General features: G+C 54.7%; 3 protein-coding genes and 1 long non-coding RNA gene across 10 annotated transcripts in view; 2 read left to right on the plus strand and 2 right to left on the minus strand.

Moving 5' to 3' along the window:
• Window positions 1-9821, plus strand: part of PITPNM2 (phosphatidylinositol transfer protein membrane associated 2) — a 142264-nt gene extending 132443 nt beyond the window's left edge. For all 7 annotated transcript variants that reach the window (XM_076352574.1, XM_076352579.1, XM_076352578.1 and 4 more), the window contains 7 exons: window positions 987-1103; window positions 1853-1969; window positions 2357-2505; window positions 3185-3334; window positions 3423-3606; window positions 4904-5032; window positions 5313-9821. In XM_076352574.1, coding sequence (XP_076208689.1) covers window positions 987-1103; window positions 1853-1969; window positions 2357-2505; window positions 3185-3334; window positions 3423-3606; window positions 4904-5032; window positions 5313-5657 — 1191 coding nt within the window. In that variant the 3' untranslated portion in view covers window positions 5658-9821. The remainder of the gene's footprint in view (window positions 1-986; window positions 1104-1852; window positions 1970-2356; window positions 2506-3184; window positions 3335-3422; window positions 3607-4903; window positions 5033-5312) is intronic.
• A 55-nt stretch (window positions 9822-9876) lies between these two features.
• ARL6IP4 (ARF like GTPase 6 interacting protein 4) lies at window positions 9877-16180 on the minus strand. Its single transcript, XM_076352583.1, has 6 exons — window positions 16130-16180; window positions 13983-14185; window positions 13274-13609; window positions 12671-12788; window positions 11160-11229; window positions 9877-10936 (listed from the first exon to the last, which is right to left on the minus strand). The coding sequence occupies exons 2-6, from the start codon at window positions 14170-14172 to the stop codon at window positions 10880-10882; spliced, it is 771 nt and encodes a 256-aa protein (XP_076208698.1). The 5' UTR covers window positions 14173-14185; window positions 16130-16180; the 3' UTR covers window positions 9877-10879.
• Window positions 16045-23213, plus strand: LOC143167299 (uncharacterized). The gene is made up of 3 exons (XR_012996534.1): window positions 16045-16088; window positions 16810-17361; window positions 22656-23213. It is a non-coding gene; the product is annotated as an uncharacterized LOC143167299 (long non-coding RNA).
• On the minus strand, window positions 17351-24318 carry OGFOD2 (2-oxoglutarate and iron dependent oxygenase domain containing 2). Its single transcript, XM_076352582.1, has 7 exons — window positions 24193-24318; window positions 24047-24103; window positions 21802-21912; window positions 20701-20800; window positions 19468-19592; window positions 18722-18979; window positions 17351-18046 (listed from the first exon to the last, which is right to left on the minus strand). Exons 1-7 carry the CDS (start codon window positions 24313-24315, stop codon window positions 17771-17773), a joined length of 1050 nt encoding a protein of 349 aa, XP_076208697.1. The 5' UTR covers window positions 24316-24318; the 3' UTR covers window positions 17351-17770.
• Window positions 24319-26093: the final 1775 nt, after the last annotated feature.

Raw genomic sequence — 26093 nt, forward strand, 5'->3', positions numbered from 1 at the left:
TTGAGGCTCCTTAATTTTTTGGAGGGATGGGTTCACTAATGACTACTGCCAATTTCTGAGTTCTCCATGCAGGGTGACATCCCAGTCTTACAGCAGTCTTTGAGATGTCCCCTCACCTTTGGGGTCTGTGGTGTTATTCTACCCTTTCCCTTCTAGAGCTTAAGAGCAGTCTAGGTAGGATCTAATCCTGCTTCTCCATCCCTGCACGCACCCTGGTGACAGGCAGGAATTGCCTCCAAAGGCTGGCTGGTGGGCATCACCTTCCCCCTCTGATCCTTGCTCCGGTGCAGTGACATCCCACCAGCACGAAGTCCTTGAGCTCTGTCAACCTCAGAGATGAAGTCAGGATGGACAGACCCCCTGGGCACTGCCTTGTGCGTGGCCGAGCCGGACCCCTGCATGCTTCCACCGGGGTCAAATCAATAGTTTTGTCTCCTTTCAAAATGAGAGGAGCAAAAGCCGTGGAAGAGGAGCAGGCCAAAATGTGTTTAAATAGAAGTAAGAAATGAGCTGAAGGAACGGCACCTGTCGGCATGAGGCTGGTCAGAGCAGCCAGTGCTAGATCTGTTATGGGAACGGCAGAAAACGTGCGTTTGAAGGAAAACAGTCCCTCGCAGACCGTGGGAAGAGACTAATGAATGCCTGGAGGAAGGGCAGATATCTAAGTGCAGAGCTTGTCCTGCTGTGTTTGAGTCAGCTTTATACCTCCTGACAATCGAAATAAGCTGTGTCCCAGCCGGGATTAAGTCAGCACTGGCCACAGGCTTTGCTAGTTCAGAAGAGAACGCTTGTCCTTGCAATTAAGGGAGCAGCCCGTAAAACCTGCAAGCTGACAAGCCAAACACCTGGCAGGCAAACTCAGGCTGCCTCTGTCCAGGCATTGCCCTTACTCAGCGCTGGCTCGGGAGATGCAGAATAGCAGGGGCAAGAGGAGAGGGGTCACTGCGCAAGTGGCTGATGTGTCGGTGGGATCCGTACTCCCGCAGGTGATGAGGCACGAGAACTCGAGCGTTTTGGAGCTGGATGGGAAGGAGGTGTCTGTCTTCACCCCCTCCAAGCCCCGCGAGAAGTGGCTCCGCAAGAGGACTCACGTGAAGCTCCGGGTAAGGGTGTTTTGGGGCTGCGACAGGGGGAAGCGCTGTCACGTAGAGGGGTTTCGATTTGGGCTGCAAGAACGGCACTGAAGGCGGCCAGCGTGGGCACGGCTGTGTCTGTCCACGGCAGACAGAGGGTCATGTCGCACCGCTGGTATATATTAGTGATTATATCCTATCCACGTAGTTGTGAAAGAGCAAACAAAAAGATCTGTACCAGTAAGGTCTCCTCTTGGCCTTGAGTCTATGTAAAATACAGAAAGCACTGGCTGTGGGTCACGGAAAGAGACGGAATGTCTTTCAAAGTCCAGTAATGCAGGTTCTCTGCTCGGTAAATGCCCTTCACTTCCAGGAAATGTCTCCAATTCCTGAAAGAGGGCAATTCGTTACCAGAGCTGAAACAATGTCAGCAAATTTCTCTGGCAGCTGTTTGTATTGCCTCTTAAATCCAAAGTGTAAGAGTTAAGAGACAGTATCAGAATTGCACGTACAAACTGCCACTGAAATTGGCTCTTCAGCCACGTACACTCAAATCCACCCCATCAATGCGGGGCACGGTCTCTCACCTCTGCCACAGGTCAAATTCTTTTCTAAAGCTGTGGGTGGAGTGGAGGCGGGGAATGGCACAGAGAAACCCACGCTCCAATTTGTCCGTTTATATTTGGCATTTCCCTGTGAGGCTGTCTATCGCTGCAAACTTTTTTCTTCCCCCCCCCCCCTTTTTTTTTGGTCCCCCCTTTCCCTCTTGACTTGTGCAGAACGTCACAGCCAACCACAGGATAAATGACACCATCGCTAATGAAGACGGGCCTCAGACCTTAACTGGACGGTTTATGTACGGTCCGTTAGATATGGTCACACTCACAGGAGAAAAGGTACTGTGTCTGCTATGGGGGTTGCGCACCGTGGAGTGAAAAGCGTGGGGGACAGGGACAAAGGCGGAGCTGGTCAGTGCTCCCTTGGGCCCCGACGGGGTTTGCTACCTTTGCGTCTTGGCCAGGTTCCCCTGCTCAGACTTGTGTGGTGCCTCCTACCAGCAGCAGCGTTCATCACGGAGGTCTTTACCACCGAGGCCGGGTTTCATTCCAGCATCCTGATGTTTGGGTGCGTCTCAGCTCAGATCTGTGAAGTGCAGAGGGTGGAAGCAGGACCCAGCCCGGCTGCCGTCCAAAGGGGCTTGGGTGGAAGGTCCCCTTGCTTGGCCTGTTCTACTCGTCTGTGTCTTTAATGCTGTTGTTGACCCAGCCTTGCTGTCTTCCTAGGTGGACATTCACATCATGACCCAGCCACCATCAGGAGAGTGGGTTTACTTTGACACCGAGATCAGCAACAGCAGTGGCAGGATTTCTTACGTCATCCCTGAGAACCGGCGCCTGGGCATCGGCGTGTACCCCGTCAAGATGGTGGTCAGGTGAGGTACCTTGGAGTGCCAGGGCTTAGTTTGCAAGGGGAACAAAAGTGGAATCTGATGACTGTAGAATACGGTCCCTCCTCGTGGGTGGCTCTGATTGTTGGGTGGGTTCAGAGCCTGGTTTGCCAGCAACAGGGACAAAGCCATTTGTACTCTACAGCTGTAAGAGGAAGATCCACGTTTTATTCTGACTCCTACATCGTCAACAGGATGAAGGAGCAGGCCTTCCTCACCACAGACACGTGGCCTTGCGGTCATCTGCAAAACTGCACAACTGAGCATATTTTAAAGACCATAAACTTGTCCTTGAGGGACAGAACTTTGTACTTGTGATAATTTAGAGCCCAGAGGCTCTAGCTCAGCTCCAATGGCTGGTGTTGAGCTCTGGAAAGGGGAGGAGAGGAGCATCTTCTCAGTGGTGAACCCAGCAATGGTTTCCTGGGAGTATTTTTTTGAGTCACTGATGCCAGAGCTCCGGAGTACTGTTACCAGCCCCGCTTCAACACAGAGGCCTTCATGCAGTGCCTGTCACTGCTGTAACTGAGGGTGGCATCGCTGTTAGAGGGTTTGGGCTGGATTTGGGTGCTGCTTTGGGCTTGTGATGCGCTGCAGTACTCGGTGATGCCTTCTGAAAGAACCTCTGTATCTTGATGCCTATAAATACCTGCGTCGCTTTCAGGGGTGACCACACGTACGCAGACAGCTACATCACGGTCCTGCCGAAGGGGACAGAGTTTGTGGTGTTCAGCATCGACGGCTCCTTTGCAGCCAGTGTATCCATCATGGGCAGCGACCCCAAAGTCCGCGCCGGAGCGGTTGACGTTGTAAGGTCAGCTGCAGGGGCTGGGGCAGTCAGTCTGTTTTACCTTGGCATTGCTCTAGGTCTGCAATCCATTGACTTCTGGCTTTCCTTCTAGGCACTGGCAAGACCTCGGCTACCTCATTATCTATGTCACGGGCCGCCCCGACATGCAGAAGCAGAGGGTGGTAGCGTGGTTAGCACAGCACAACTTCCCCCATGGGATCGTCTCCTTCTGCGATGGGCTCGTTCACGACCCGCTGCGGCACAAAGCCAACTTCCTGAAATCCCTCATCACAGACGTAAGCCTGGGTCTGCTGAAATATGATCGTAGCACAGGTTTAGATTGCTCCTCGTCCAATTGCCCCTGTCAGCACCAGCGTCTTGGCAGCGATGTGCCCCGCAGTGGAAGATTAATCTGTTCATTTTATTTTCATCCTTTTATTGCTCTACAAAAGTGTCTACGCTGTTAAATCGTGTCATCTCTGCTCTGCACTGCTCCATTTCATCACTGGTCCTTCCAACACCACATGCCTAATTAAACAGAGGCAGCAGTGCCTCCCCTTCCCCACACATGCACTTTTTTCACCTGTTTGGTGGCTTTCTGGCTGCCTGTGGTGTAACCAGCAGGCCTGAGAGGGCATGGAGCTGCTGCAGAAATGGCCTTGCACCACCCAGCCTTGACGGGACACTCCACAGAGCATCTTCCCAAGCATTCGACCCCAGGGAGGTCTTAACGTTGCTCAGCCCAGAGCCTCAGAAAAGCTCCAGATAAAACAAGATTTTCTCTGTCCGGCAAGTGAAGGAACTGCCAGTGTCCCGAGCACTTCTGCCCTGCCTTGAACGGCAGGGAAGTCCCTCGTTAACTCTCTCGGACTCTCATTTCGGCCCGAGTCACAGTGGCGGGAGCAGCTGGCCCTTATTTGCTGCCTGCTCTCCCCTGTCCTCCAGAAGAACAGGTTTGTGACCACGGCCAGAAATTTCCTTTCCGTCTCCCCGGCCTGCCGGCGGCGCCGGGAGCAAAGCCAGCCGGTCTGTGGTGGCACCGGTGTCCGTACCTCCCCTGCCAGCCCCTGCTTCAGCCCGCTAAGGAAGGGGTTGGCCGGGAGCTGCTCTCTGCTCGGAGTGGAGGCAGACAAATCCCCGAAAAGCAGCATGTTTTGCTGCCTGTCCCTTCTCCCTCTGCCCAGCAAAGTTAAACAGCAGAATTGCATGCGGCAGCATGGCTGGCGGAGGGGAACGCTCCCCGCTAATGATTACTGCACGGGGGGTTGCAAACCGCTCCTCTCCCCCAGTGACAAGCAGGCAGTGAAGCGCGCGGAGTCCCTGCCCCCCGCAGACCTCAAGGGAAGGCCGTGGATCAGTAAGCGGAGATCTGCTTTCGTATTGCTGTTACTCCTCTTGTTCTGGCCTGTAAACATCCCCAGGTCTCTTAATTAGCACTTTGCACAGCGGTGCATTGTCCAGCGGGGAACTAACATAAGTTATTGACCTGAGATTCCCACAAATGCTACTTTTAAAAAAAAAAAAAAGCCCTGCCTGTTGAGCAGCGCAGGGCGCCCATATGTTCTGACCGCGTGTTGCTTTCTCTCCCCGCAGCTCCACATGAGGATCCATGCGGCATATGGATCTACTAAGGACATCTCTGTGTACAGCTCCATCAGCCTCCCGCCTACGCACATCTACATCGTCGGCCGACCCACCAAGAAGCTGCAGAGCCAGTGTCAGGTAGGAGCCAGCTTGTCTGAGTCCTGGAGGTGCTGCCAAGGGCCTCCCATGGGAGGGCGATGGGAATTTGGTCACCGTAGAACTGGTGACTGAGCTCGTGTTTGCCAAGAGGACAGGAACTGTCCCACAGACCAGGACCCATCACGTCTGTCTGAGTGGCTCCATGTCTTGTACATCACCCCAGAGAACCTGGTACAGCAAACACGTTTGGCTGCCAGCGGCTATCAGGGAAACGTGTCCCATCCCTCTAACGCCTGCCCTCATCCTTCTTGTCTCACAGTTCATCACGGAGGGGTACGCAGCCCACCTGGCCCAGCTGGAGTACAACCACCGCTCGCGCCCCGCCAAGAACACCACACGCATGGCGCTGCGGAAAGGCAGCTTCGGGCTGCCCAGCCAGACCGAGTTCCTGCGCAAGAGGAATCACCTGCTGCGGACCATCTCCTCCCAGCCTTCGGTCACTGGCAGCAGCGCCGGCCACCGCCCCGAGCGCACCCAGAGCCAGTCTGACAGCGACAAGGAGAGGGACAGGGAACGCAGCCAAAGAAGCATGAGCATCGCCACGGGGTGCTGGGGCCGGAGCACAGCATCCCGGCTGGACTCTGGCCTCTTGGGGCAGAAGTAGCCAGGTCAGAGCCAGCGACTGTCGGCTGCAACCACCAGAGGAGAAAACAAAAGGAAAGAGGGACGAGGCCAGTGTTACGGGCTGGAAGGGTAAATATGGTGCTACTCTAATAACATCATGGTATTCTGGGAAGAGACGGGATGTTCCCCACGCAGAATGTGCAGGCCTTGCAGCGGGAGCGTCAGGTTTGTGCAGCATGAGCCCAAGGAACAGCTGGAAGTTGGGGGGGGAAAAGTCTCCAGGTCAAGATCGCGCGCTCTCCTGCCTCCTTCTCTTATCCAGGTTTAGTGACTGTAAATACGTGCCTCCTCGCCTTGTTAGCCATCGCTCCGATACGCGTGACCGAGTGCTGTCCTCAGAGCCACAGGAACAGGGGATGAGGCTGGGGGAACTTGTTCGTGGTTGTCCCAGGAGTCAGACTGAGGTGCTCTGCCAGTGCCGGCGCGGGGTGGGTTTGGGGTTCGATAAGCATGCCGTTTCCCCGGCACAGACAGCCCCAAGCGAGGGATTTATCGTGGGCTGTGCCAGGCAGAGCAACCGGGAGCTTTACCTGTACAAAGAGCTTCAAGTTCAGCCACTTTCTCAAGGAGTACGTGCAGTAGCAAAGCATAAACATGTGTCGATGCTGTTGGTAGAGGCAGAATGTCGGCAGGTTCACGCCCAAGAAAGTGGGGTCATTATTATTACTGTTATTTTTTAAAGAGACCTTTTAGAAGCCGATGGAATTTAATGCGTTTACCTATTAAAAGAGGAATACAAGCTATTTTGTTTGAGCTGTTACAAACCTCAGACACTTAATTTGCTGTTAAAGTCTCCAAATATTCTCGCTATATATTCTTTCCAAAAGTAACTACCGTATATTTGGAAGCCGCTGAAGGCACCCAGCAGCTAGATTGCATTGCAGTTCCTCTCCTCCAAATGCAGGGTCTGACTCTCTCAACACCCACCTCTGAGACGTTTTCTTCTTCCCAGGTTCTCTCCAAGTTCAGTAGCAGCTTTCATGGGAACTAGACTCGCTTCTTTTACCTGTAGTTACTGAACTGTAAAACCTCATTGTTTTTTGCACTGATGATTTTTAGAATGGAAACCTGTTACCATCTCATGTAGCTACACCTAACTGTTTGTAGTGCATGACAATGAAATATCGCTAAGCCAGGGTGTGTGTGTATATATATAAATATATGCATATACATATGCACACACACTTGTATATATATGTATATATTTAAAAAAAAAAAAAAAAATCTGTGCAGAAGTTTTTCCAGCAGTAAGGAGACTGTAAGGAAGTGTGCCAACGATGTCAGGCAACCTTAAGAAAAGGCCATATCTTAATTTTCCTGGTGTGTTTCTCAGTGGATGTGCCTGAGCTGATGGTTTGTGTGCTGCTGGCGCGAGCTGGGGCTGGGTGCGTGGCAGAGGGGAGCTGCCAGTGCACGGGGCGAAGCGCTCGCTGCTGGCTGGCACCCCCGGCGACACCGGGACGTGCGCCGTGCACGGTGCAGGAACGGGAGCGCCTTGCTCTGCAGCAGCGGAGGAGAACAGTGCCTAGAGCGAGGGCTTGCCAAAAAGCCCCTTAGTCCTGTCCCTCCCGGGTCAGCCTGGCCCCGGTGAAGGGCCCGGTTCCCTCCTTGCACACACCTCCCGGGGTGGAGGAGCATCCGCCCCGGGGGATCCGGGGTGCCCATTTACAGACTCCAGTTGGCCTCTTCACGTGGAGATTTTATAGTCCTACCGAGCTCCCTGACTATGTGTAACCCTGCTTTCCCCCACCACACTTTCCTGTCTTTGTATCACTTTCTACTTATGAGGATCTTATTTATAACAAAGAATTTTTTAGACTGGCTGCTTCATTTTATTAACTGTTTCAATATGAAGTGCAGGACGGCCGCACTGAGACACACAGCACTGTGAACGCTGCTCTGCTAATTGGCTCTGGGCCACGGTAGGCAAATCTAAACTCATCAGACATCCAAGGTAGATCTCACGTGTTCGTGGCGCTGGAGGGTCGAAGCGGAGGCAGAGGAGGGACAGTGCTGAGCTGCCGACGGCATCCAAGCCCGTGGAGCGCTCAAACCCAACTGCCCGCCCGCCGCCCAGTGCATCTCCCACGTCTTGCAGCCTGCCTGCAAAATGTTTAACCGCTTCTCTTTGAGAATTACTCAATTACAGAATGTATCTGATGACTTTTGTTACCGAGAACTGACTTCCCTTTCTGCCGACTCAGCTTAGCTCTCTCTGAATGTACATCCAGAGCTTACTGGGTTTAAAAACAATGTGAATTGTCCCAGCTTCTCGCTAGTCGAATGTTTTATCAAACAGATGCCATCTGCGTAGGAAGCCAAGCCACAATCCATCCTGTGAAGTCACCAAACCACATCACACAATAATTTCTGCAAATTTGGATATGGCCTTTGCAAAATTCAACTTTCCTCCATGAAAAGGCATGATCTGTACATTTTCCAATGCTGACAAGATGTTCACATTTTCTTATGTGTAGATAGTGTAAAACAGAGGCAAATGTAAATGTTCAACGTAAAAAGTGGATATATAAAATTGAAAGTTATTTATTTATGTAGAGGGAAAAAAAATGTCTGGAGGGACTGGAACCTTCAGGGTTTATTGATATTTAAAAATGTAGCTTTTTGTTTCAGGCATTATGTACAAAGCAATTATTTTATGGACCAAGTTCAATGTAACTGTCAATGAATGCAGAAGTGCAATATTATACTCACCTCTCCATCACTTCATGTTTTAAACAGCTACTAACCAGTTAGACTGACAATCATAGCACCTCCGTCCTCATCCTTTGTTGAGCTGCTTGAAACTTGCCCGGGTCCTTTCCCTGGCCCCCATCTGTTGCCATTGTACGGATCCAACACGGAGAAGCAATTGTAGAGCAGGACCTTTATTGCTGCAATAATACCAGATGAGGTGGGTGTAGTTACCGGGAAATATGCCAATAAGTTTTTTTTCTCCGCCGATTCAGTCCATCACAGTCTACATCAATCTATCCTCAGCCGCCCCCATCCGGCACTCATCTATCTGAAGCAAAGATCAACGTGCTACTCACTCAAAGAACAATAGCAATAGTTTAACTCTGTGTTTATATCCTGTTTGTTCCGAGCTGTTTTGGAGAGCAATGCATGTGACCCGATGCCTTTCCACATCTATGGAAGAGGATCCGTTTGGATGCAGTGAGGGAAAGATGAATGTATATTCTATCCTTACTAAAGGGGCACTGTCAGGTTAAAGACCTAATTTGTCTTTGTTACAAGTAACTTTTTTGCTTCAAAATGAAAGAATATCAAGTTTCTTGCACTCCTCCCTATCGCCGTTGTCGCGGCAGCCATCGGCGCGACCGGTGGCAGGCAGCCCACGTCCTGTTCTCACACACTAGCACAATACAACCTGCGCTGCACAGGCTGCCTTGTTTGGTTTTTGGGGTGGGTTTTTTTTTTGTTTCCATGGGAATCAAACTCTGCTGTGGAGCTCACGTTTTTTATAAAAAGCAGCTTTTTGTATTACTGCACTATTGGGCCAGACTTTCTACCTGACGCTGTCCCTTTAAAGTCTTTTAAAAATAAAGAGGAGCCCATGCATTCCCTCCGAGTTGTTTCCTGGGTTTGCTAGATCACTCGGTCAGATGAGGCGAAATTCTAATACCAAAAACGTTTACAGTGTCCGATACGTGAGCCGAGAGCAGTAACTAGCCAAAGGGTTACTAACAAACTCCCGCTCCGCCCAGCAGCCGCTGTGCTTGCTGTAGCAGCCCCTTCTTCAGGTATCGCCACCGTTTGCTGCATTTCCTATTAGTTCTAGAAGCCTTACGGTCCCTTCCCCGTCCTCGGCACCCTCTGCCCGTTGATACCCTCGACTGTCAATTTTATATTCCAACGATGTTAGTTATATTTTATTTATAAAAAATTGCTTTAGGGGTAACAGACGTGTGTGGGGAACCACTGGAGGGCATGCCCGAGGGCGCCGGCAGCCGTGCTGGGTACGCCCCTGTGTGTACAGTACCGTGCCGATGACTCGCTTGTGTGTGACAAACCTTCTGTACAACTTCCTTCTCCTCCTTGCTGTTAGTGCATCGTTCCAATGCCTGGGTGTGCTTTGTGTACAGTATCATTGTGAGTTACACAGATTAAAGAAATGGGAAGGCTCTTCTCTGTCTGCTTTTTTGGGGGAGACTCTAGAAACAGACAAGTCACAAAGCCCAACACATGAGCAGGCGCCAGTTTAATGGGGTTACAGCGATGAACAGAACGTGGAGACCCTCCGCGCAGATCCGTCCTGCAGGACCCGTTTGTCTTTTTTTTTTTTTTCCTCCCAGTCTGTCGATTTATGGACTTTGCAGTGGGGGAAGGCCAGCTGTGTGCTTCACAGCGGCCATGGGCACGGGTCCTGAGAAGCCCAGAACCCTAACGCTGCCCGGGGCCTGCGCTGTGGGGAAGGGACACAAGTCGCATGCAGGAACAGACGGCAAGGCAAAGCCACCCCTCTGCAAAGCGCGCCTGCCCGCACCCCAGTGCAGTGTGCCAGGGCTGTGCTTCCCCAGCGCCACCCGATAAGATGAAGCTGCAGAAAAGCTGAGTAAAGCCCCTGGGGCACAGCGGAGAGTGGCACTTGACGTTGCAGAGGAGAGCTGCAGCCTGAGCAGAGCCACGCAGCGGCACAGCCGCTCCTCTCTGAGCCGGGTGGGTGAGTGCAAAGGGCCCATGAGCCTGCAGCACCAGGTAAGCACGGGGCATGCAGATCCAGCAAGGAAGGGGCCAAGAGCAGCCCCTGAAGGGAAGAAGTGGCATCCAGCTGCATATTTTGCAGCCCCAGCACATACCCTGTCCTGGCCGCAGCGCTGGCTCCTGCCCACCAAAGCCCAGAGCTGAGGGGCAGCAGCACCGCTAGGTGCTCAACACCAGCGAGCCTGTCCCCTGGGTGCTGCTGAGCTCCTCCGGCCTCGAGAGGGGCATCGGGGCAAGCAGGTCCAAGTGCGTTACAGCCACGCTGGCCCCAGTCAGGAGAGGGAGGGGAGAAGCTGTTTACTGGGAGATGAACCATTAAAGTTGCTCTCCTTCCCAGTCAATAACTTACAGAGCGGATGGAAACTGCCCCTGGGGAAGAATCCTGACGCAGTGCTGTCTACGTGATCCAGAGACAGAGGCTCACGCCTGGGCTGGCGCCAGCAGCAGGACAGGCTCCCGGCATGGCTGGCGCTTGCGCGCTCACTGCAGCATCCCCGTCCTCACCTGGAAGGCCAGCCCGTCCCCCCGGGTGGCTTGCTGCAAAGGGAGAGACACGGGTGCTCACAGCACCGCCTGCCCAAAGATGAAGGACCACCAGCACCCACCCGCGGGGGCCCCTGCGGAGCTGCCAGGGCTCGGTTTGCCCTGGTAGAGTTGGTGAGGTCCCCAGGGAGGCAAGACAACGCCTCTGGGTGCAGCAGCTCCCCGGCTGCGCCCGCCCACCCACCAGCAGCGCGTGCTGGTGGCAAGTCCCCACTACCTTGTTAATCTCCTTGTGTCTCTCCTTGCTGACGATTTCTTCTAGTACTTCTCCGTCTCCCTTAATAAGCCTGGAAGACAAACACAGGCCCACGAGCCGTGAGGGCTACTGGCAAGTTCCTGCCAGCCACGCTGTTTCCCAGCCGCAGAAGGCGCTGCCCCCCCCCCAGCCCATCCCGAGGGCTGCTGCTGTGCCCCAGGTCAGGCACGCAGCCACCAGCTCCCTCACAGCGGGACGTGCCCGGGACCAGGTGCTGGGCTGATGCACCTCGAGGCAAGGGAAGTGACGACCTACCCCTGAAGTTGCATTAGGTGACTTTTTCTGGCCTTACCAAGCTTGAATAGCACGGCAGGCTTTTCCATTGCTCTTGTGGGATTAATGTCACCATGCTGCAGCAAGGACAGGTGTGATCCCCTGAGAAATCAGCATCCCCCTGCATGGGCCAGCCGTCCCTGCCCCAGGCTGCGGGCACTGTCTGCTGTATGCACAGCCAGTCACGCTTGCACGCAGCAGGAGAAAACACTCGCAATAAAAGCACCTCCTGCCACCCCACCACCTGCAGAGGCTTCGCTGTCAACGGCAGCGGCCCCAACCCCTGCAAAACCCCTTCCTTTTTTCACACAGAGTTCAGGTCTGGTCCTGGCTGCCCCAGGAAACCGCAGAGCCATTCAGAAACAGGAGCCGGTTTGGGCCTGAAAGGCAGCCAGACCGGGGAGCATCTTGCTGAGCAAATTCCAAGCAGTGTCGGAGGCGGCTCACACCTCCAAACATGAGCAGAAATTTAATTGTCTTCATTACATGCCTTACAGGGAACCGACCTTTGTTCCACACCTCCCTGAGCCCCGCAGGCTGCCTTCTATTTTAAGACTGGACTTGTCATACCCAATTCTCGTCAACATGATGTTTTCTGCTTGCTGAGAAGATGCATTTTATTAAAAACTGGGTCATTTCTATTTGGCAGCTAAACAAACTTCGGTTTGATTGTTGCCTGTAACCCCAAGGGACACACACACTCCCTCCTCACTTGCACCCAGGTGCTAACCGGGGCTGCCTGCGTGCGTGCTTCGGAGCTGAAAGGCGAGTGCACGAAGCGGTGGGGTAAGGAGGTGCCAGTCACCCCTCTGGTTCCCGCTCTGCCCCTGCTTGCAGGGTCCCATTTAATGGGAAGAAGCTGAACCCTTCGCAGCGCAAGGAACAAACCTGCCTCCAGCAGCAAGTTGCTCTGCTGTCTGTGTCGCACAGCTCTGGGTTGGGACGCAGCCCCGTGCCCCTCGCGTGGAGCCCCAGCACAATTCGGTAATTTGGTGTCAAACGCGTCACTTTCTGGGTAAGTTACACCAGGTCTGATGGGAGCGGCTCTGCGAGGGATCGGCTCAGGCCTTTGCTGCTGAAGGGGACCCTGGGTCCACGCATGGTACGGCAGTGCCACGGACCGGCATCCTCCAGGACTCCAACCCCCACAACATGGATGGGAATGGACAACCTGCCTCCCTTTTCCCCAGGGATCATACCTGGTTCTCCCCGTTTCGGGATCCACGACTCTCCTTATGACACTCTGCCTTGCGTCCCATTCTTCCTTTGTCATTGGCTTCATAGCCTGGATTCGGGATTTTTGTTCATCTGTCAAAACTGGAATGCATCAGTTCGTCAGAGCCGTGCCCGTGGGGCCGGCTCCTGGCCGAGGGGCACAGCACCATGCCCGACATGAACAGACACGCATGCCGCACCGGTTTCCCGGCGGTACTCGGGGTTCAGTGATGAACCACGCAAAGGAAGGGCCGCTTCATGTCCCGAAGCCAGTACCAGCTTTGCCAGTTTGTTACTGCTGACCGTGACCTTCCATCTGGCATCTTTGTTCCCTGCTCACATCTATAAACTACACCTAAATACTTCACAAATGACTCTCCGAATGTGGCTCCTTAACGTTTACTTGGTGTGGCTCGAAGGCGGCCACGGTACATAGGAGGGAGGAGCACCCGGAGCTCCTCTCTGTACACAGCCCTGCTTCCCTCAGACACCTCGTGTGCGTCCCAGGAAGGGCGACACGCGAGTGCCTTTCCCCAGCGCAACTCCTGTGTGCCCTTTCTTCAGCAGGAGGGAACCACCACCGTTACCTGGTCCAGAGTCCACCAGCGACTCCTTCTGCCACTGCTCCAGCGAGGGGCCGGGCGCCACTTCTCCCGTGGCTTTCTCCTCCTTAGCCCTTTCCTTTGACTTCTTTTTTGCTTTCTTCTTCATTCTCTTCTTCTTCTTCTTTTTGTCTTTCTGTTTTGCTCGCTTTTTTTTGCTGTGTCGACTCTTCTTCGTTTTGGAGTCACTGTCACTGGAGTCATCGGAAGAGGAGCTGGAGGAAGAGGAAGACGAGGAGGAGCCGGCGGATGAAGATGCTGTCGCAGAGGAAGAGGTACTTGCCTTCCTCTTCTTTTTGTCCTTTCCTTCCTTCTTCTTTTCTGCAATACATAAGAAGAGGTTGAGTGGAGCAGCTCTGGCCCCGCGGCAGCGGGGATGCTGCTCATCCCCCCCCCAGCCTGGTTTCTTTCTTGCCTGAACAGCAAAGCCCCCAAAGCCGAGGCAAAGATCCCTCTGTGCCGACACCTTTAACACATCACAGCGTGCAGCACCACGCTGCCAGACCAGCACGCAGCGGGGCTGAAGGGCTCCGCACTTGTCAGAACGAAACTAAAATGGGCACAAAGTGCACAGCAAGGCAACAGACACCGGTTTAGCTAAAAGCAGGGACCCTCTTCTCCCACCTGGGCCCCCTCTGTGCACCCGCCCCAGGAAAATGTGGTGAAAGCGCAGGGCCGCAGGCCTCTCCCCTACCTTCCCTAGCCGCCACTGAGCTCGACTTGTGTCTGTGAGACCCAGAGATCCGCTTCCTCGGAGGAGAACTGCTGCCCCGGCATGAGTCCTTGCTGCTTTTCCTCCTTTTCTTCTCCTTCCTCTCCTGCCTGCTCCGAGAATCGCTTTTGCTCCTGCTTCGCGATCGCTTCCGAGACTGGCTGTGGGCCATCGTGCGTCAGCCCCTGGGGGGGAACGGGTTACATCAGTGCCACGGGGGAGACCACCCTCGCTCAGCAGCAACGCGTCCGGCAGCCCCAAAAACCTGAAATCCAACCCTGAGCCAACCAGCCCTGGAAGACCTGCTCCCGAGTCCCCCTCTGAAGACGACGCTCATGCCTGCTCTCGATGAGCTCCCCACGTGCAGGGGTAGGTTGGGGTTACCCATCACACAGCTGTGGCTAAACTGAATTTCACCAACGCACAGAACGGAGCCCTCAGCAGAGAGCGGGGGCCGCGCAGGGACAGCACTGCGACCCCCGGGCAGCCCTCGCCCGCCTCGGGACAACCGTCTCCGAGCAGGTTGGGCGTGAAACCTCCACCAGGCTTTCCCTGCGCTTCTCGCATTTGTCCCTAGACGTGATGGACTAAGAGAGGATCGGGCTGATCCCCGCCGGGGTCGGGGTTTGCAGCTGACGCTGTGCCCCAGGGACAACCCCCGGGAGCCACGGGCCGTGATCGCCCCGTGAGGCTGGGAGCCGTCGGGAGGAGGCGACGCGCTGCACCTGCAGACGGACGCCGGCAAGGTATGATCGATGCTGCGGCAACAGTCAGCAGAATGAATCGTCCTCTCCAAGCTGAAGACGGAGTCGATCACCCCATTATTTAAAATGTCAAGAGCGGGCATGGGCCAAGGGGAGGAATGAATTTTTAATATTCCAATTTGCTTTTAGAAAACAGATTATGCATTGAGCTGGCATCCCCGTCCATCAGCCCGACCGGCTGCCAGCAGCCACAGACCAGAGACGGCATGGTATACGCTCTCATTAATTTAAAAAACAAACTGGCACCGTCGGCACAGCAGTATCTGGGAAATGCCTTCTCACAGCCACCTTCCAACTACAGCATTTAATTAATTGCACGTTTACCACCTCGACGTTCCCAAGCGGCGATTCGGTCCCAAGTGAATCGGACCTTTGATTGATTTCCAAACGGCAATTTCAATCAGAAAAAAACCCAAACAAACCCCAAAACCATTACGGACACGCAGGGAAGTTTCTGAGGATGAGTCCTTCATCGACACGCACCCGGCAGCCGTCCCTCACACCAGGGCCTTGCTGGCAGGACGGCGTTTGGGTCTCGAGTCCGCTCCGCCCGTGGCCGTGGCGGCAGAACCCGCTTTTATACAACCGCGGCGACAGGGTCGACGGATGCGGAGTCGGGTGCAGACAGGAGCACCCCGGCGAGTCCGAGGCGACGCCGGGGGAAGGGGACGAGCCCCGAATCCACCGCGGCAGCACCCCAGGCTGGTCGCGCCCCAAAGCTGGGGTCTTGCCTCCGCCCTGCCGCCAGGTTCGTGGCCGCAGCGGGGCGGCTCCTCCCGCCCGCCCAGCTTTGCCCAGGCCCGGCCCTCGGCGGGGAGCCGGGAGCCCAGCTGCTGCCCTGCCCCCGCCGCAGCCGGAGGGGCAGCCCCTTCCCTCTCGCCACAACGCAGGCAGCCTGCGGCATGCTGGCCCTTTAAGAGCTCAGCACGTGATGTGCTGGCCCTTTAAGAGCTTAGCGCAAGGTGCACTGGCCCTTTAAGAGCTCAGGAAGAGCTGTTCTGGCCCTTTAAGAGCTTAGCACAAGGCGTGCTCACCCTTTAAGAACCCGCGCAAGGTGCACTGGCCCTTTAAGAGCTCAGGAAGAGCTGTTCTGGCCCTTTAAGAGCTTAGCACAAGGCGTGCTCACCCTTTAAGAACCCGCGCAAGGTGCACTGGCCCTTTAAGAGCCCGGCGCAAGGCGCGGCCCCGCGTGTCCGGCTCTTTAACAGCCCCCCCCCGAATCGGGTGCCACCGCAGCGCGCATGCGTGTACCCCCACCCCCTCCACCACCCCCCCCCCCGGTGTCCTCAGCCGGGTCGGCCGCTCCGGCCCGGCCCCTCCGCAGGTAAGAGGAGGAAGGAGGGGAGGAAGGAGGGAGGGACTCACCGCGGCCGGGCCGGGCCGGGCCGGGCCCCCGCACCGCCCCGCCGGCACCGAGCGGGGCACCCGCCGCCGGGCCCGCGCTGGCCTTCCCCCGCACTTCCGGCCGCCGTGCGCGGGGCCGGCCGGCAGCTGGGCCGCGCTCTTTGGTTCCGGGGTCCGGCGGGCCTGCCCAGCCCCGCGATCAGCCGCTGGGCCGGCGCTGGTATTGCCCTTTAGCTTAATTTTTGGGGCCTAATTCAGACGCAGGTAGGAAACGCTAACGTTTTCTGCTGAAGGAAACGAAGACTTGACAATTGGTTTTCTTGACACCAGCCCTTCGGCTCCGCGCACAAACGTAACAGCCTGTTTCCCTCCCGAGATGCAACTGTGCTGGGTTTTGCTCATGAAAAGCTAACGAGTGCCGCGTGCTAACGGCATCCCCGGCCAAAAGTACAGCGGATCTGCTGGGAAGGCTTAAACCGGCACCCTTTGCGCAAGCTGTACCCGCTGGCATTCAGCCTTCCACAATTACTGACGATGCAAAGTCCACACGCTGTAATTATCGCAGTTGAATAAATGAATGAAAAAGCCCCTTACAAATGCAGTGGCGTACGTGTCTATCGAATATATACACTTAACTTCCCACAGAGCCAAATGCAGCCACCAAACCAAAAGACATTTGGCTTCTTTAATTTGTTTTGTAGGCGGGAGAGTCTGTGATTCCAGCCAGCCGGCAGTCAGACGGGGGAAGCACCCGACCCTCCTAATGCATCGGCTGCCGGGGGGATCTTGGTGCCGAATTACGAAGTCCCAGGCCTGCCTGCCGCACCCAGGTTGAGACAGTTATTTTCTATTTTCACTTGCTCGCGTAACTAAAGGAAGGGAGTTAAATGTACGCTTTTGCCTTCCTCTGGAAAGTTTTGCTCTGTTGCAGGTAGCTCCCAGAGCTTTGTCTCTAAAGCCCGTTTAATAACACCCGCGCTATCTTTGAAAGGGGACTTTCTGCTCAAAAGAGCTCGTGGAGGCCTTCAGAGATCCTCTCAGCCACCCTGTGGGATCAGCTCTCCCTGTATTGTTCCTGATGGATTTTTCTGAGCCTGGGTTAGATAAACGGTGACGACAATTCCATGCCATTCCCGGCAGCCTGCTGTGAATCACCTGCACCTCACTTTTGGGCAGATCCTTCACTGTCACCCAGCAGCGAAAAGCTCTTTCCCTGGAGGAGGACAGGAGTTCCTGCCAATAGCAGAGCAGCGGTAAGTGCAGGGCTTTATTGTACCGTTCTTTTCCGTTTACAGCGGGACCCGCGATGCTGCTGTTGGCACAGAGGTCTTCACAAAGGCCAAGCAGCTTTGGGTGTTTTCCCCATACACCTGAAAATATTTACGGAGCCTTTGCAGTGAATCAAAGTGTTAAGGCTTTCCTCATCTTCCAAGCACCCTCCAGCCCGAGCGTGAGCCCTGGCGAGCCCGAGTACCAGCTCTTTCAGCTGTCCAAGCAGCCGGCTTCCCTAACCCCAGCAGGATTGCTTTTGCGTCACTTTCCAAGGCGACAGCTACTTCTTACATGACTCGTGCATCCATCACGGAGTCTGTTAGTGCAGTCTGAGAGGTCAGAAAGGAGCTTTAGGCAACTTGGTCTGGAGAAATCAGGCCCTACTGTCTGCTACCACAAGGAACAGAGATTCACAGTCTCGGGCGCATCATCTTCAAGGGTTTCTGTGAACCCATCTCCAAACCCCTCTGCTTCCACCAGCTCCGGTTTCTTGTTGCACATGGGGCAGAGCTGGTTGCGGATGGCAGATGATCTCATCCAAATAATGAGGTTCCAGCGTTCCCCGGAGGCAATGGGAAGCGCCCCGTGGATCTGCCCTCCTCGGTGTAACAGCCCCCGGGCTCCCACGTGTTCGATCTCTATGTACTTTGGCATGGGGGTAGGATCCTGGAACAAAAGGGAGGCGGATACAGCATTACACCAGAAAGTCCCTAGCAGAACAATGCTCAAATAGTTGAAACTTTTACTTGTCACCTCTTCACCTACAGCACCCAGTGAGCAGCATGGAGAGGACTCACTGCACCTCTGAAATGCAGCCACTTCAGTGGTGGCTTGGCAGCAGTTTAGTACAACTGTTTTCAAGTAAGACATTCTCAGTGCCAGGTCCAGAGGGAATTTAAAGACAGAGTTTCAATCAAAAAACCTGTGTCACCAGTGTATGGGAGCTTTTACCCTTCTCTTGCCAGGAGTCCCCTGGAAATAGGGGCTACAGATTTAGGTTTAACTCTCATCTGAAATAAATTTCTTCTCTCTCTCTCTCTCAGCACCTCCCTGCTGACTATTTCAGTTGTGGACAGATGGGCTGGTTTGTTTCACTCCAGTTTCTACTACGATAGCCGTCTCTCTCCTCTCTTTGAAGCTTGAATATTGGTAACGTGCTTGTAGCAGAAAAGGCTCCTGTATAACCAAGACATTTAAAAAAATGGGGAAGGGACGGAGCAAGTTGGACTGTCAGAAAGTGAATAATTGTTTTTTAGAACACTGTTAATGCCTTGACACTGGGAGGGGTGAGGGGGTAGAGGGGAATAGAGTCGGGGTCCAGATTAGGAATATGCTCAGTACCTGGCTGAAATCCCCAAAGTACAAGTTGCCTTCTGTGAAGTCTTTTCCCAGTGAAACGTTTAAGGTGACTTCTGCATTGTCATAGTGAGAGCTCAAATCCAGATCTTCGTGTAGCGAGTACTTGACAACAAATGCTTTATGGCTGTCCAGACAAGCGCCTCCCAAGTCGGGATAAAGCAGCGCCGTTATGGGCTGCAGGTACTTCTCACGCAGGGGTGTGATGAAAGTTTCATCCATCCCAAGCTCATTTAGCAAAACCTGTCTCAAAGAGAGGAGATGGGAACAGCTGACCGACTGTATCTGCTGCTTCATCAGAGCTGCTGCAGAGCTGTCTTGTTCTCTTCCAACCCTGCTGCTTGCTCAGACAAAGAACTTTAGAGCAAAGGCTCCAGCTACAGGCAAGAGAAGGAGGATCAAGGGGGAAAGTGATGGGGAAAAGACAAAGTAAGATCAAAAGTTAAGTGTTCTTTAAAAAGGGACTCCTTGATGTAAATGTATATTGCTTAAATACAAGGTGCTCTTTGCTCTGAGATACCAACGCCCATCCCCTTTCCTTGCATTCCCCTGTCCTTTTGTCTGCATAACTCAATTCCCTCAACCCTTTCACTTCAATGGGGCTGTACTCAAACTGCTCTGTGCTCAAATTACAGGCATTTTGGAAGGGAAAGGAGTGTGAAACAAGGAGGTAAACGGAGTCTGCTTATGAACACTCCCCCTAAAGAAGCACAAGAGCTAATGAGTCCTACCCCGTAGTTATTCATAGTGTTGGGCCTGCCTTTAGGCATGTCTGACTGCTCAAAGTTCTCCAGCTCATCCATAAAGGCTTGGCAGAATTCCTCTGTGAACACTGGGAGTCGATAGATCCTCTTATCTGTCAAGAGAAGGGAGACACCGTTTGCTGGGGAAAATGACAGGTGAGAGTGTTCTGGGCTGTCGTGCTGTCTAGCTACACTGTGCTGGTGTCAGTGAGAACACAGGACCCACGTGCTCAGGCTGCTCAAAGGGCCGGAACCATTCCCCGGGATCGGCTCTGGGATGTATTTGTTGTTTTTCATGTTGGCCCCTCGTTTCCAGGCTTCCCCATCCAGTCAGGAGACCTGGCACTGACCTAAATGCCTGCTGTAGGTGCCAAGGAAATGTTTTGAGAGAGCCTAGAGGGAGGGCGGTAAATCAACGGCTCATCACAGGCAGTCTGAATACAGCCTCCTGGAAGAAGGAGGCTCAAGGTCACTTAGGGGATGTGGGATTCACTCATCCAGTGCCAACCTTCTGGGAAGACCAGGCCTTCTGAGCTGCCTTTCAGGGTAGAGCCCTGCGTAAGGGGAGCTCAGTATCCGGGATATAGAAGCTGAGGTAAAGACAGCGTGAAAAGGCTGTGTGTCCGGAAATCGTGCCTTGGACAAATCCAGGAGCCCTGCACATACACGACATTTGGGTCTGTCTTTTTGTCTTGAGAAAAGGAGGCAACTCTGCAGCTTCCCCTCTACATTTTGTCAGCATTTCTGATAGGGAGAGAGCTTCACAGATGCCTCCAGGGAAGCTTAAAACCCAGATCACTTTTTAAAAAACTGAAATGTAGACTGAAACTATTTCAGCTCAGATTAACCAACAGGGATTGTCTGAAATGGTAAAGCACTTGGGGAGGGAAAACCAAGCTCCCCCGGCTAACAGTGTTCCTTCAGCAGGCTCCCCCGTGAGGTTGTGGTACAACCAAAACCCCAGCCCTGCTGCAGCTAGAGCCTCTGATGAGACATCAGCAGACTGGGATTGGAAAAGCAGACAACAGGATCTCATCCAGAGCATAACTGCTGCACAGTATTGCCTCTCCAGAGACTCTCATCAAGCAGAAAGTAACATCGTTTTTCTCAGCTGTGTATCAAATCTGAGCTATGAAAGACAGGGCTTGAAAACAGCTGTCATCACTGAAGTTGCAGTGTCACACGGGGAGATCTTTGTGGCTGATGTGTTGTTTTCTTTACCTGAGAAGGACTCGACGTAGCGCAGGAGGCCATGGGGATGAGCATCCGACGATGTGCAGTATCTCACGATTTCTAGAAAATCTGGGGCCAGGAATGAATCCTGGCGTCAAGGGAAGGGTGGTAAAAATACACAGAAACACAATTAGCCTGCGCGGTCTTTTACAGCCCAAGAAGGAAAAGGACTTCCAGGCAGCCACAGGAAAATATGTAGAGTCTAGGGAGCAAGGCTGATAGTCACACCTGGGTTACTTCTGTGGCAGGAAATGCAGAATGTTACTGGTGTTTTTCCTGGTGGTTTAGGTAAATTGCTGCTTGCTCTAGCTCGTGGGTTTCTAAGTGTAACTGGCCAGATTTATCCTCAGCGTGACAGGAAAGAGCCTGGCTCGCCTAATGGACTCCTAACAGGTAAGTGCAAAGTCTTTCCCAGCAGATCTAGCACCTTGTTGTGGCCTCAGCACAACAGCGTGACTGCACTCTGCTGTGAGCACTTCCCCACACAGATCATGACAGACAACGGCAGAACTTGTTACTAAAGGGTCGCGGAGCAGTAAATCTGTGCGAGCTTGTTTGTGTGTTACTGCTGATCTGTGGTCATTATCCAGCTGGGAAGCCTTGGGTCTGGCAAACACAAGGAAATTCAAAGCCGAGTAGCCCACAACGAGGGCTACCCTGCATTTGCGGTGGGGTGTATACATGCAGGCGGCCTGTTGCCCCCCTTCAGATGATAGTCACTAGTAACTTGTCCGTGTGTTAAGCCCATAAATGCTGATTTCTGTGGCTGTTCGTTAGACCTCACCGACCCCGTTTGCTGCAATGATGCTTTAGGTCTAAATTACTAATGGTATTCTGAGTCCAGAACCAGGTGCTGGTGCAGCTTCAATACAGAATGACCCTTACCTGGCTATAAGCCAGGCGGAATCTTGCCTGGAGAATATGCTGCGCTGTGAAAGTTTTTAATTCAGTTTCGATATGCTACGCTTTGGTTTTACTTCAGTCCAGCTCTAGCACTGTGGGCAACCCCGAGAAGAGGGCTTCCTACCGCAAAAATAAACTGTCAGGCAATTCCTCGGGTGCAAAATAGATTCCAAACATACTGTCTACCTGCAGAATGTACACTTCTGGGTGTTTTCGTTTGTAGCACTTTGAGATGATGGCTTTGCGTTCCACTGACTGATGAATTAACTGTTTTCTTCTCTGCACTTCTGCCTCAATCTACAAGTAAACAACAGAGCATATTGTTAGAAAATCAAAAGGGATAACTAAAACAATTCCAGGAATTTGCTCATTGTTTTAAACCAGTTATTTTTGTTCTGGGCACCTCTGGGAGACAGAGTGTGTGCCTTTGTTTTTCTGTAGTCAAGACAAGTCCAATAAATATTTGAAGAGCCAAATGCCTAAGAGGGATTTGAGACACGTTCTCATTATGGATGGCTTAAAAAAATAACTGAAGTCTTTCCACTGACACGTCAAGCGGAGCTGCGAGGTTTCAGCCCTTTCAGGCATTCTGACACCTCATGAATCGCCGGCCTACGCTTTAAGAGTCTGGCTTATGTTCTGACAATGTGTTCTGCGTTGTCCAAAATAAAGACATTTGCTGGGAGGGAGACAGGACTTGTCATGAAGGGATTACTGCTAAGTGCTGTGAGGACAGGCTAATCTGTCATTTCAGAGGAAACAGCTGTAGTAGTACCTGATTCAGGCAGCTCTTCCTATTTATTAACCCCCCCATGAGATTAGTTTATAACATTCCTTAGCAAAAAAAGGAAGGAGGGTGTGACCGGTACCCCCTGCTCCCGACCCCTGGTAATGTGATTAGCATAACTAACGCCATTTTATAAGGCAAGCAGCCATTCTCTGTGCCCGAGCGGGTCACGTATTCATTCCCTCTCCCTCATTATCAGGCCCTGAAGGTCCTGTGAACCAAGTAGACGAACCAGATTTCTTCTTCCCTCAAGGTTCCTGGGTGCCAGGCCGATTATTCCCTTCCTTGCCGGCCTTGAAGGTCCCAGGGACCCGGCCAGCCCGGTGCTGTTGATGACCCCGTCACAGAACAGGGAAGTGTAACAGCACCCAGAGCACTGTCTATAAAACCAAGCAGTTACAAGTCCTAAGTGGGGAACGTGGACTGGAACTGCTGCTGGACAATGAGAGCCGTGACCAGGGACGCCTCCACCGTCGTCTGCTTCCTCCGAGTATTGAGTGAGTGACTCGTATTCTTTTATATGATTTTCGAGTCTAGATTATGATTGTTATATTGATACAGCAAAGCATGTATTAAGATCTGACCCGATCTGCAGAGGAGCCAGGCGATTAGAAATTGTAAGTTAAGTTAGGATCTAGGCGATTAGAAATTATAAGTTAAATTAGGGTCTAGAAATCCTAAGTTAAGTTGTATTATAAATTCCGTATTACACTGCTTCTTGTGCTACACTGATTCTGCTTGTAGAAATCCTGTGCCATTCTAATCATAAATTCTGTGCTATACTAAACATAATATCCTGTTAAGAAAATAAAGCTTTAATTGTGACTACGGTTTAGTGCCATCATCATCCCGGCCAAGGATCCCTAAAAGAACCTGTCTGTCCCCTTAGTGTTGGGGTGAAATCGGAGCTGGTCGTGTGGCGGATCTCTGTCCCTGGCCTGGAGAGAAACACAGATCCCTCCCCGAAGCGTGCCCTGGGGCAGTTCACCCAGGGCAGCTCCCCGGGCAGACCTCGCGTGAGCTCTGCAGGATCCCCGGGTGACCCCGTCCCAAGGCACTCTTTAAAAGTAATTGACCAAAGAAGCGATGAAGGAAAGAGGAACTGGAAGGGCGCTGGGAGCCAGCTGACTAAAACCAATTTGGGAGCGGCACAGAGGGCCATTTTCATAACGTGCTGAATTACGGTATTTACTTCCAGGGCGTTGCCGGCATAAACGCATCACTGACGGCATCCAGCCCCCGGATCAAGGCGCCAGCGGGGAATTTCTCCCTCCGGTCTCTGCCCAGCACCGGGTTTGATCGGGACAAGGCGCCGGGGAGCTGCGCCCCGGTTCTGTCGGGGCCAGGGCTGGTGGCTTCAGCAAGTCTCCCCGGCTCCTTTCGGCGCCCGTGTCGACCGCCGGCCCCCGGGCCACCCGTGCGTGTGGAAATGCCACGGGTGAAGGGGGGGGGGGGATCCCCTGAGGGGAGCCGGGGCGGGGTGTCCCCGGCCCGCCGCGGGGCAGGGCCCCCTGAGGCGGGGGCTCCCCGGGTCCTCCCCCGCCGTGAGGCAGCGGCTCCCCGCGAGAAGCCCCCCCCCCCCCCGCCAGGGAAGCGAAGCCCCCGGCCCGTTCTGACAGGATTTACCGGCGAAGCCGCGCTCACCTCCCGCAGCGCGGCTCTGAAGTCCTCCTCGCTCCGGCAGCCCCGCTCCCGCAGCGCCTGCAACACACGCGGCCCGTCACCCCACCGCCCGGCCTGGGCCGCCGCCGCGACCGGGTGGGGGGGGGTGCCCGCCGCCCCGCCGTTACCCGCCCGTGGTCGCGGCGGAGCTGCCCCTCGTCCCGGTACCGGACGTGCAGCCCGTAGCGCCCCACGAAGACGTTGTCCGAGAAGAAGCAGGCGCAGGCCAGGAACGGGCGGCCCGCGGACATGTTTCCCGCCGGCGGCCGGGCAGGGGCGGCGCCGGGCGCGGGTCCAGCCGCCAAACGGCTCCGCCGCGCAGCGGGGAGCGCCGCTTCCGGCCGAGCCGGCGTGAGCGAGGGCGCGTCGACAAATTCCGAACGGGGAGAAGAGCGAGGGGAGGTGAAACTTGCCCGTTTTCTCCCATTTTACGCTTCTTTTTTGTAATTTCCCGGCCTCACCGCGGCCGGGGCCTGCAGCGATGCCGCTTCCCCACAGCCCCCACCCGCCCCAATCCTTGGCAAGGCCCAGGCCGCACTTCCAGCCCGTGCCGGCCCCGCGGCTGACTCGGCACTGACGCGGGCGAGGAGCGCCCGGGGCCCGCGCCGACACCGCAGGGGACGGCGGCGCCGTGGGCGGGACGGCCGCTGCCTTGACGGGGGGGAGCCGAGGAGCGGGGCCGGGCCTGCCGCGGGCGGCAACGGTCGCCGGTGGGTTATTCGCAGACGGTCCCTGAGAGCCACCGCCACGCCCCTCCCCTCCCAGGGCCGCGCCCGCGCTTGGGCGCGCGGCTGTTGTGCACGCGCGGGCAGGGGACGCGCCCGGCGGGGGCAGCCCCGTCCCCGTCCCCGTCCCCGTCCCCGTCCCCGTCCCGTCCCCGTCCCCGTCCCGTCCCGTCCCATGCTGGCCATGGACTCGGCGCTGCAGGTGGCCGAGGAGGAGGTGGTGGCGGCCGAGTCGTGCGGCCCCAGCAGCAAGTTCGAGGACATCTACCGGCTGCTGGCCGAGGGCTGCTTCCCGCCCAGCTTCTGCTCCATCAAGAGGAAGAACCTCAAGCGCTACGCCCAGAAGTTCGTCGTCGACGGTGGGGACCCGGCTGGCACCGCGGGCCTGTCAAGGCGGGGGGGGGGGGACGGACACGGCGGCAGCGCCCGCCTTGCCCTTGACCGCGGCCTCCCCCCCCCCCCCCCCCCGCGGCCGCGGGGATGAAGGGCCCGAGCGGGCGGGGAGGGCCCAGGGACGCTGCAGGGGCGTGTGGGGGACAGCGACCCGCTGGCACGAAGGCAAAGGCGTGCCTGCCCCCACACGCATGAGGAGAGATGTACCCTCCCCACAGCGCGGGGGGGATACGTGGCCTCTTGGCCCTCTGCAGAGAGGGAGCCCTGGGATGCGCCGTTGCCGGTACCCGCTGCCTCGCTCGTGCCGTCTCTGTGCCTTGGCATCGCTTTTGGGGTGCAGAGTGGGGGTCGCGGCAACCTGGGGTAGCAGCGGCGCACGGCGGGGTAGGCCGCAGCTGGCCTCCGGAGACCGAGGTGGCTTTATCTCGGCAGAGGATTTTGCTCAGCTCTGGGTGCAGAAAGGAGGTCCCTGGGTTTATTTGGGGATGATTCCAGTTTAGCAGCTTCTCCAGAGGCATTACAGAAGCTCCCAAGGCGACAGCCCCGCTTTGTTGTGTCTCACCTGTTTTTCCTGCTGTAGAAAATTACCCTTTCGCTGGGACTGAGTAGGTGAAACGACTGCGAGGGTGTGTCTTTTTAGATAAATGTCTCGCGTTTGCAGGCGGCTGCCTCTACTATGTGGGACCCAAAAAGGAAGAAAAGCGCGAGGTGATTGTGGATCCTGAACGGAGGCGGCAAGTCTTTCTGGAAAGCCATTTCACCGAAATCGGGAACCATCTGGGCCAGAAGAAGACCGTGCACCGGATTCAGAGCCGGTACTACTGGCTGGGGATTGTGAAGGATGTTGTGGACTGGGTAAGTTGAGAGCATTGACCGTGTCGATGACGCGAGTATTTCCCAGGACGTTCAGG

This window comes from Aptenodytes patagonicus, chromosome 15 (assembly GCF_965638725.1).
Source record: "Aptenodytes patagonicus chromosome 15, bAptPat1.pri.cur, whole genome shotgun sequence".
Lineage (NCBI taxonomy): Eukaryota > Metazoa > Chordata > Aves > Sphenisciformes > Spheniscidae > Aptenodytes > Aptenodytes patagonicus.

Coding starts and splice junctions, on each gene's coding strand:
- ARL6IP4 (XM_076352583.1), bottom strand. CDS start 14,172: ATGGCCCACAGCCAGTCTCGGAAGCGATCGCGAAGCAGGAGCAAAAGC. Junction 13,610..13,982: donor CTCAGTGGCGGCTAGGGAAG/GTAGGGGAGAGG, acceptor TATGTATTGCAG/AAAAGAAGAAGGAAGGAAAG. Junction 11,230..12,670: donor CCCGAAACGGGGAGAACCAG/GTATGATCCCTG, acceptor TTTGTCTTCCAG/GCTTATTAAGGGAGACGGAG.
- OGFOD2 (XM_076352582.1), bottom strand. CDS start 24,315: ATGTCCGCGGGCCGCCCGTTCCTGGCCTGCGCCTGCTTCTTCTCGGAC. Junction 21,913..24,046: donor TCAGAGCCGCGCTGCGGGAG/GTGAGCGCGGCT, acceptor GTTTACTTGTAG/ATTGAGGCAGAAGTGCAGAG. Junction 20,801..21,801: donor CAGAAGTGTACATTCTGCAG/GTAGACAGTATG, acceptor CCTTGACGCCAG/GATTCATTCCTGGCCCCAGA.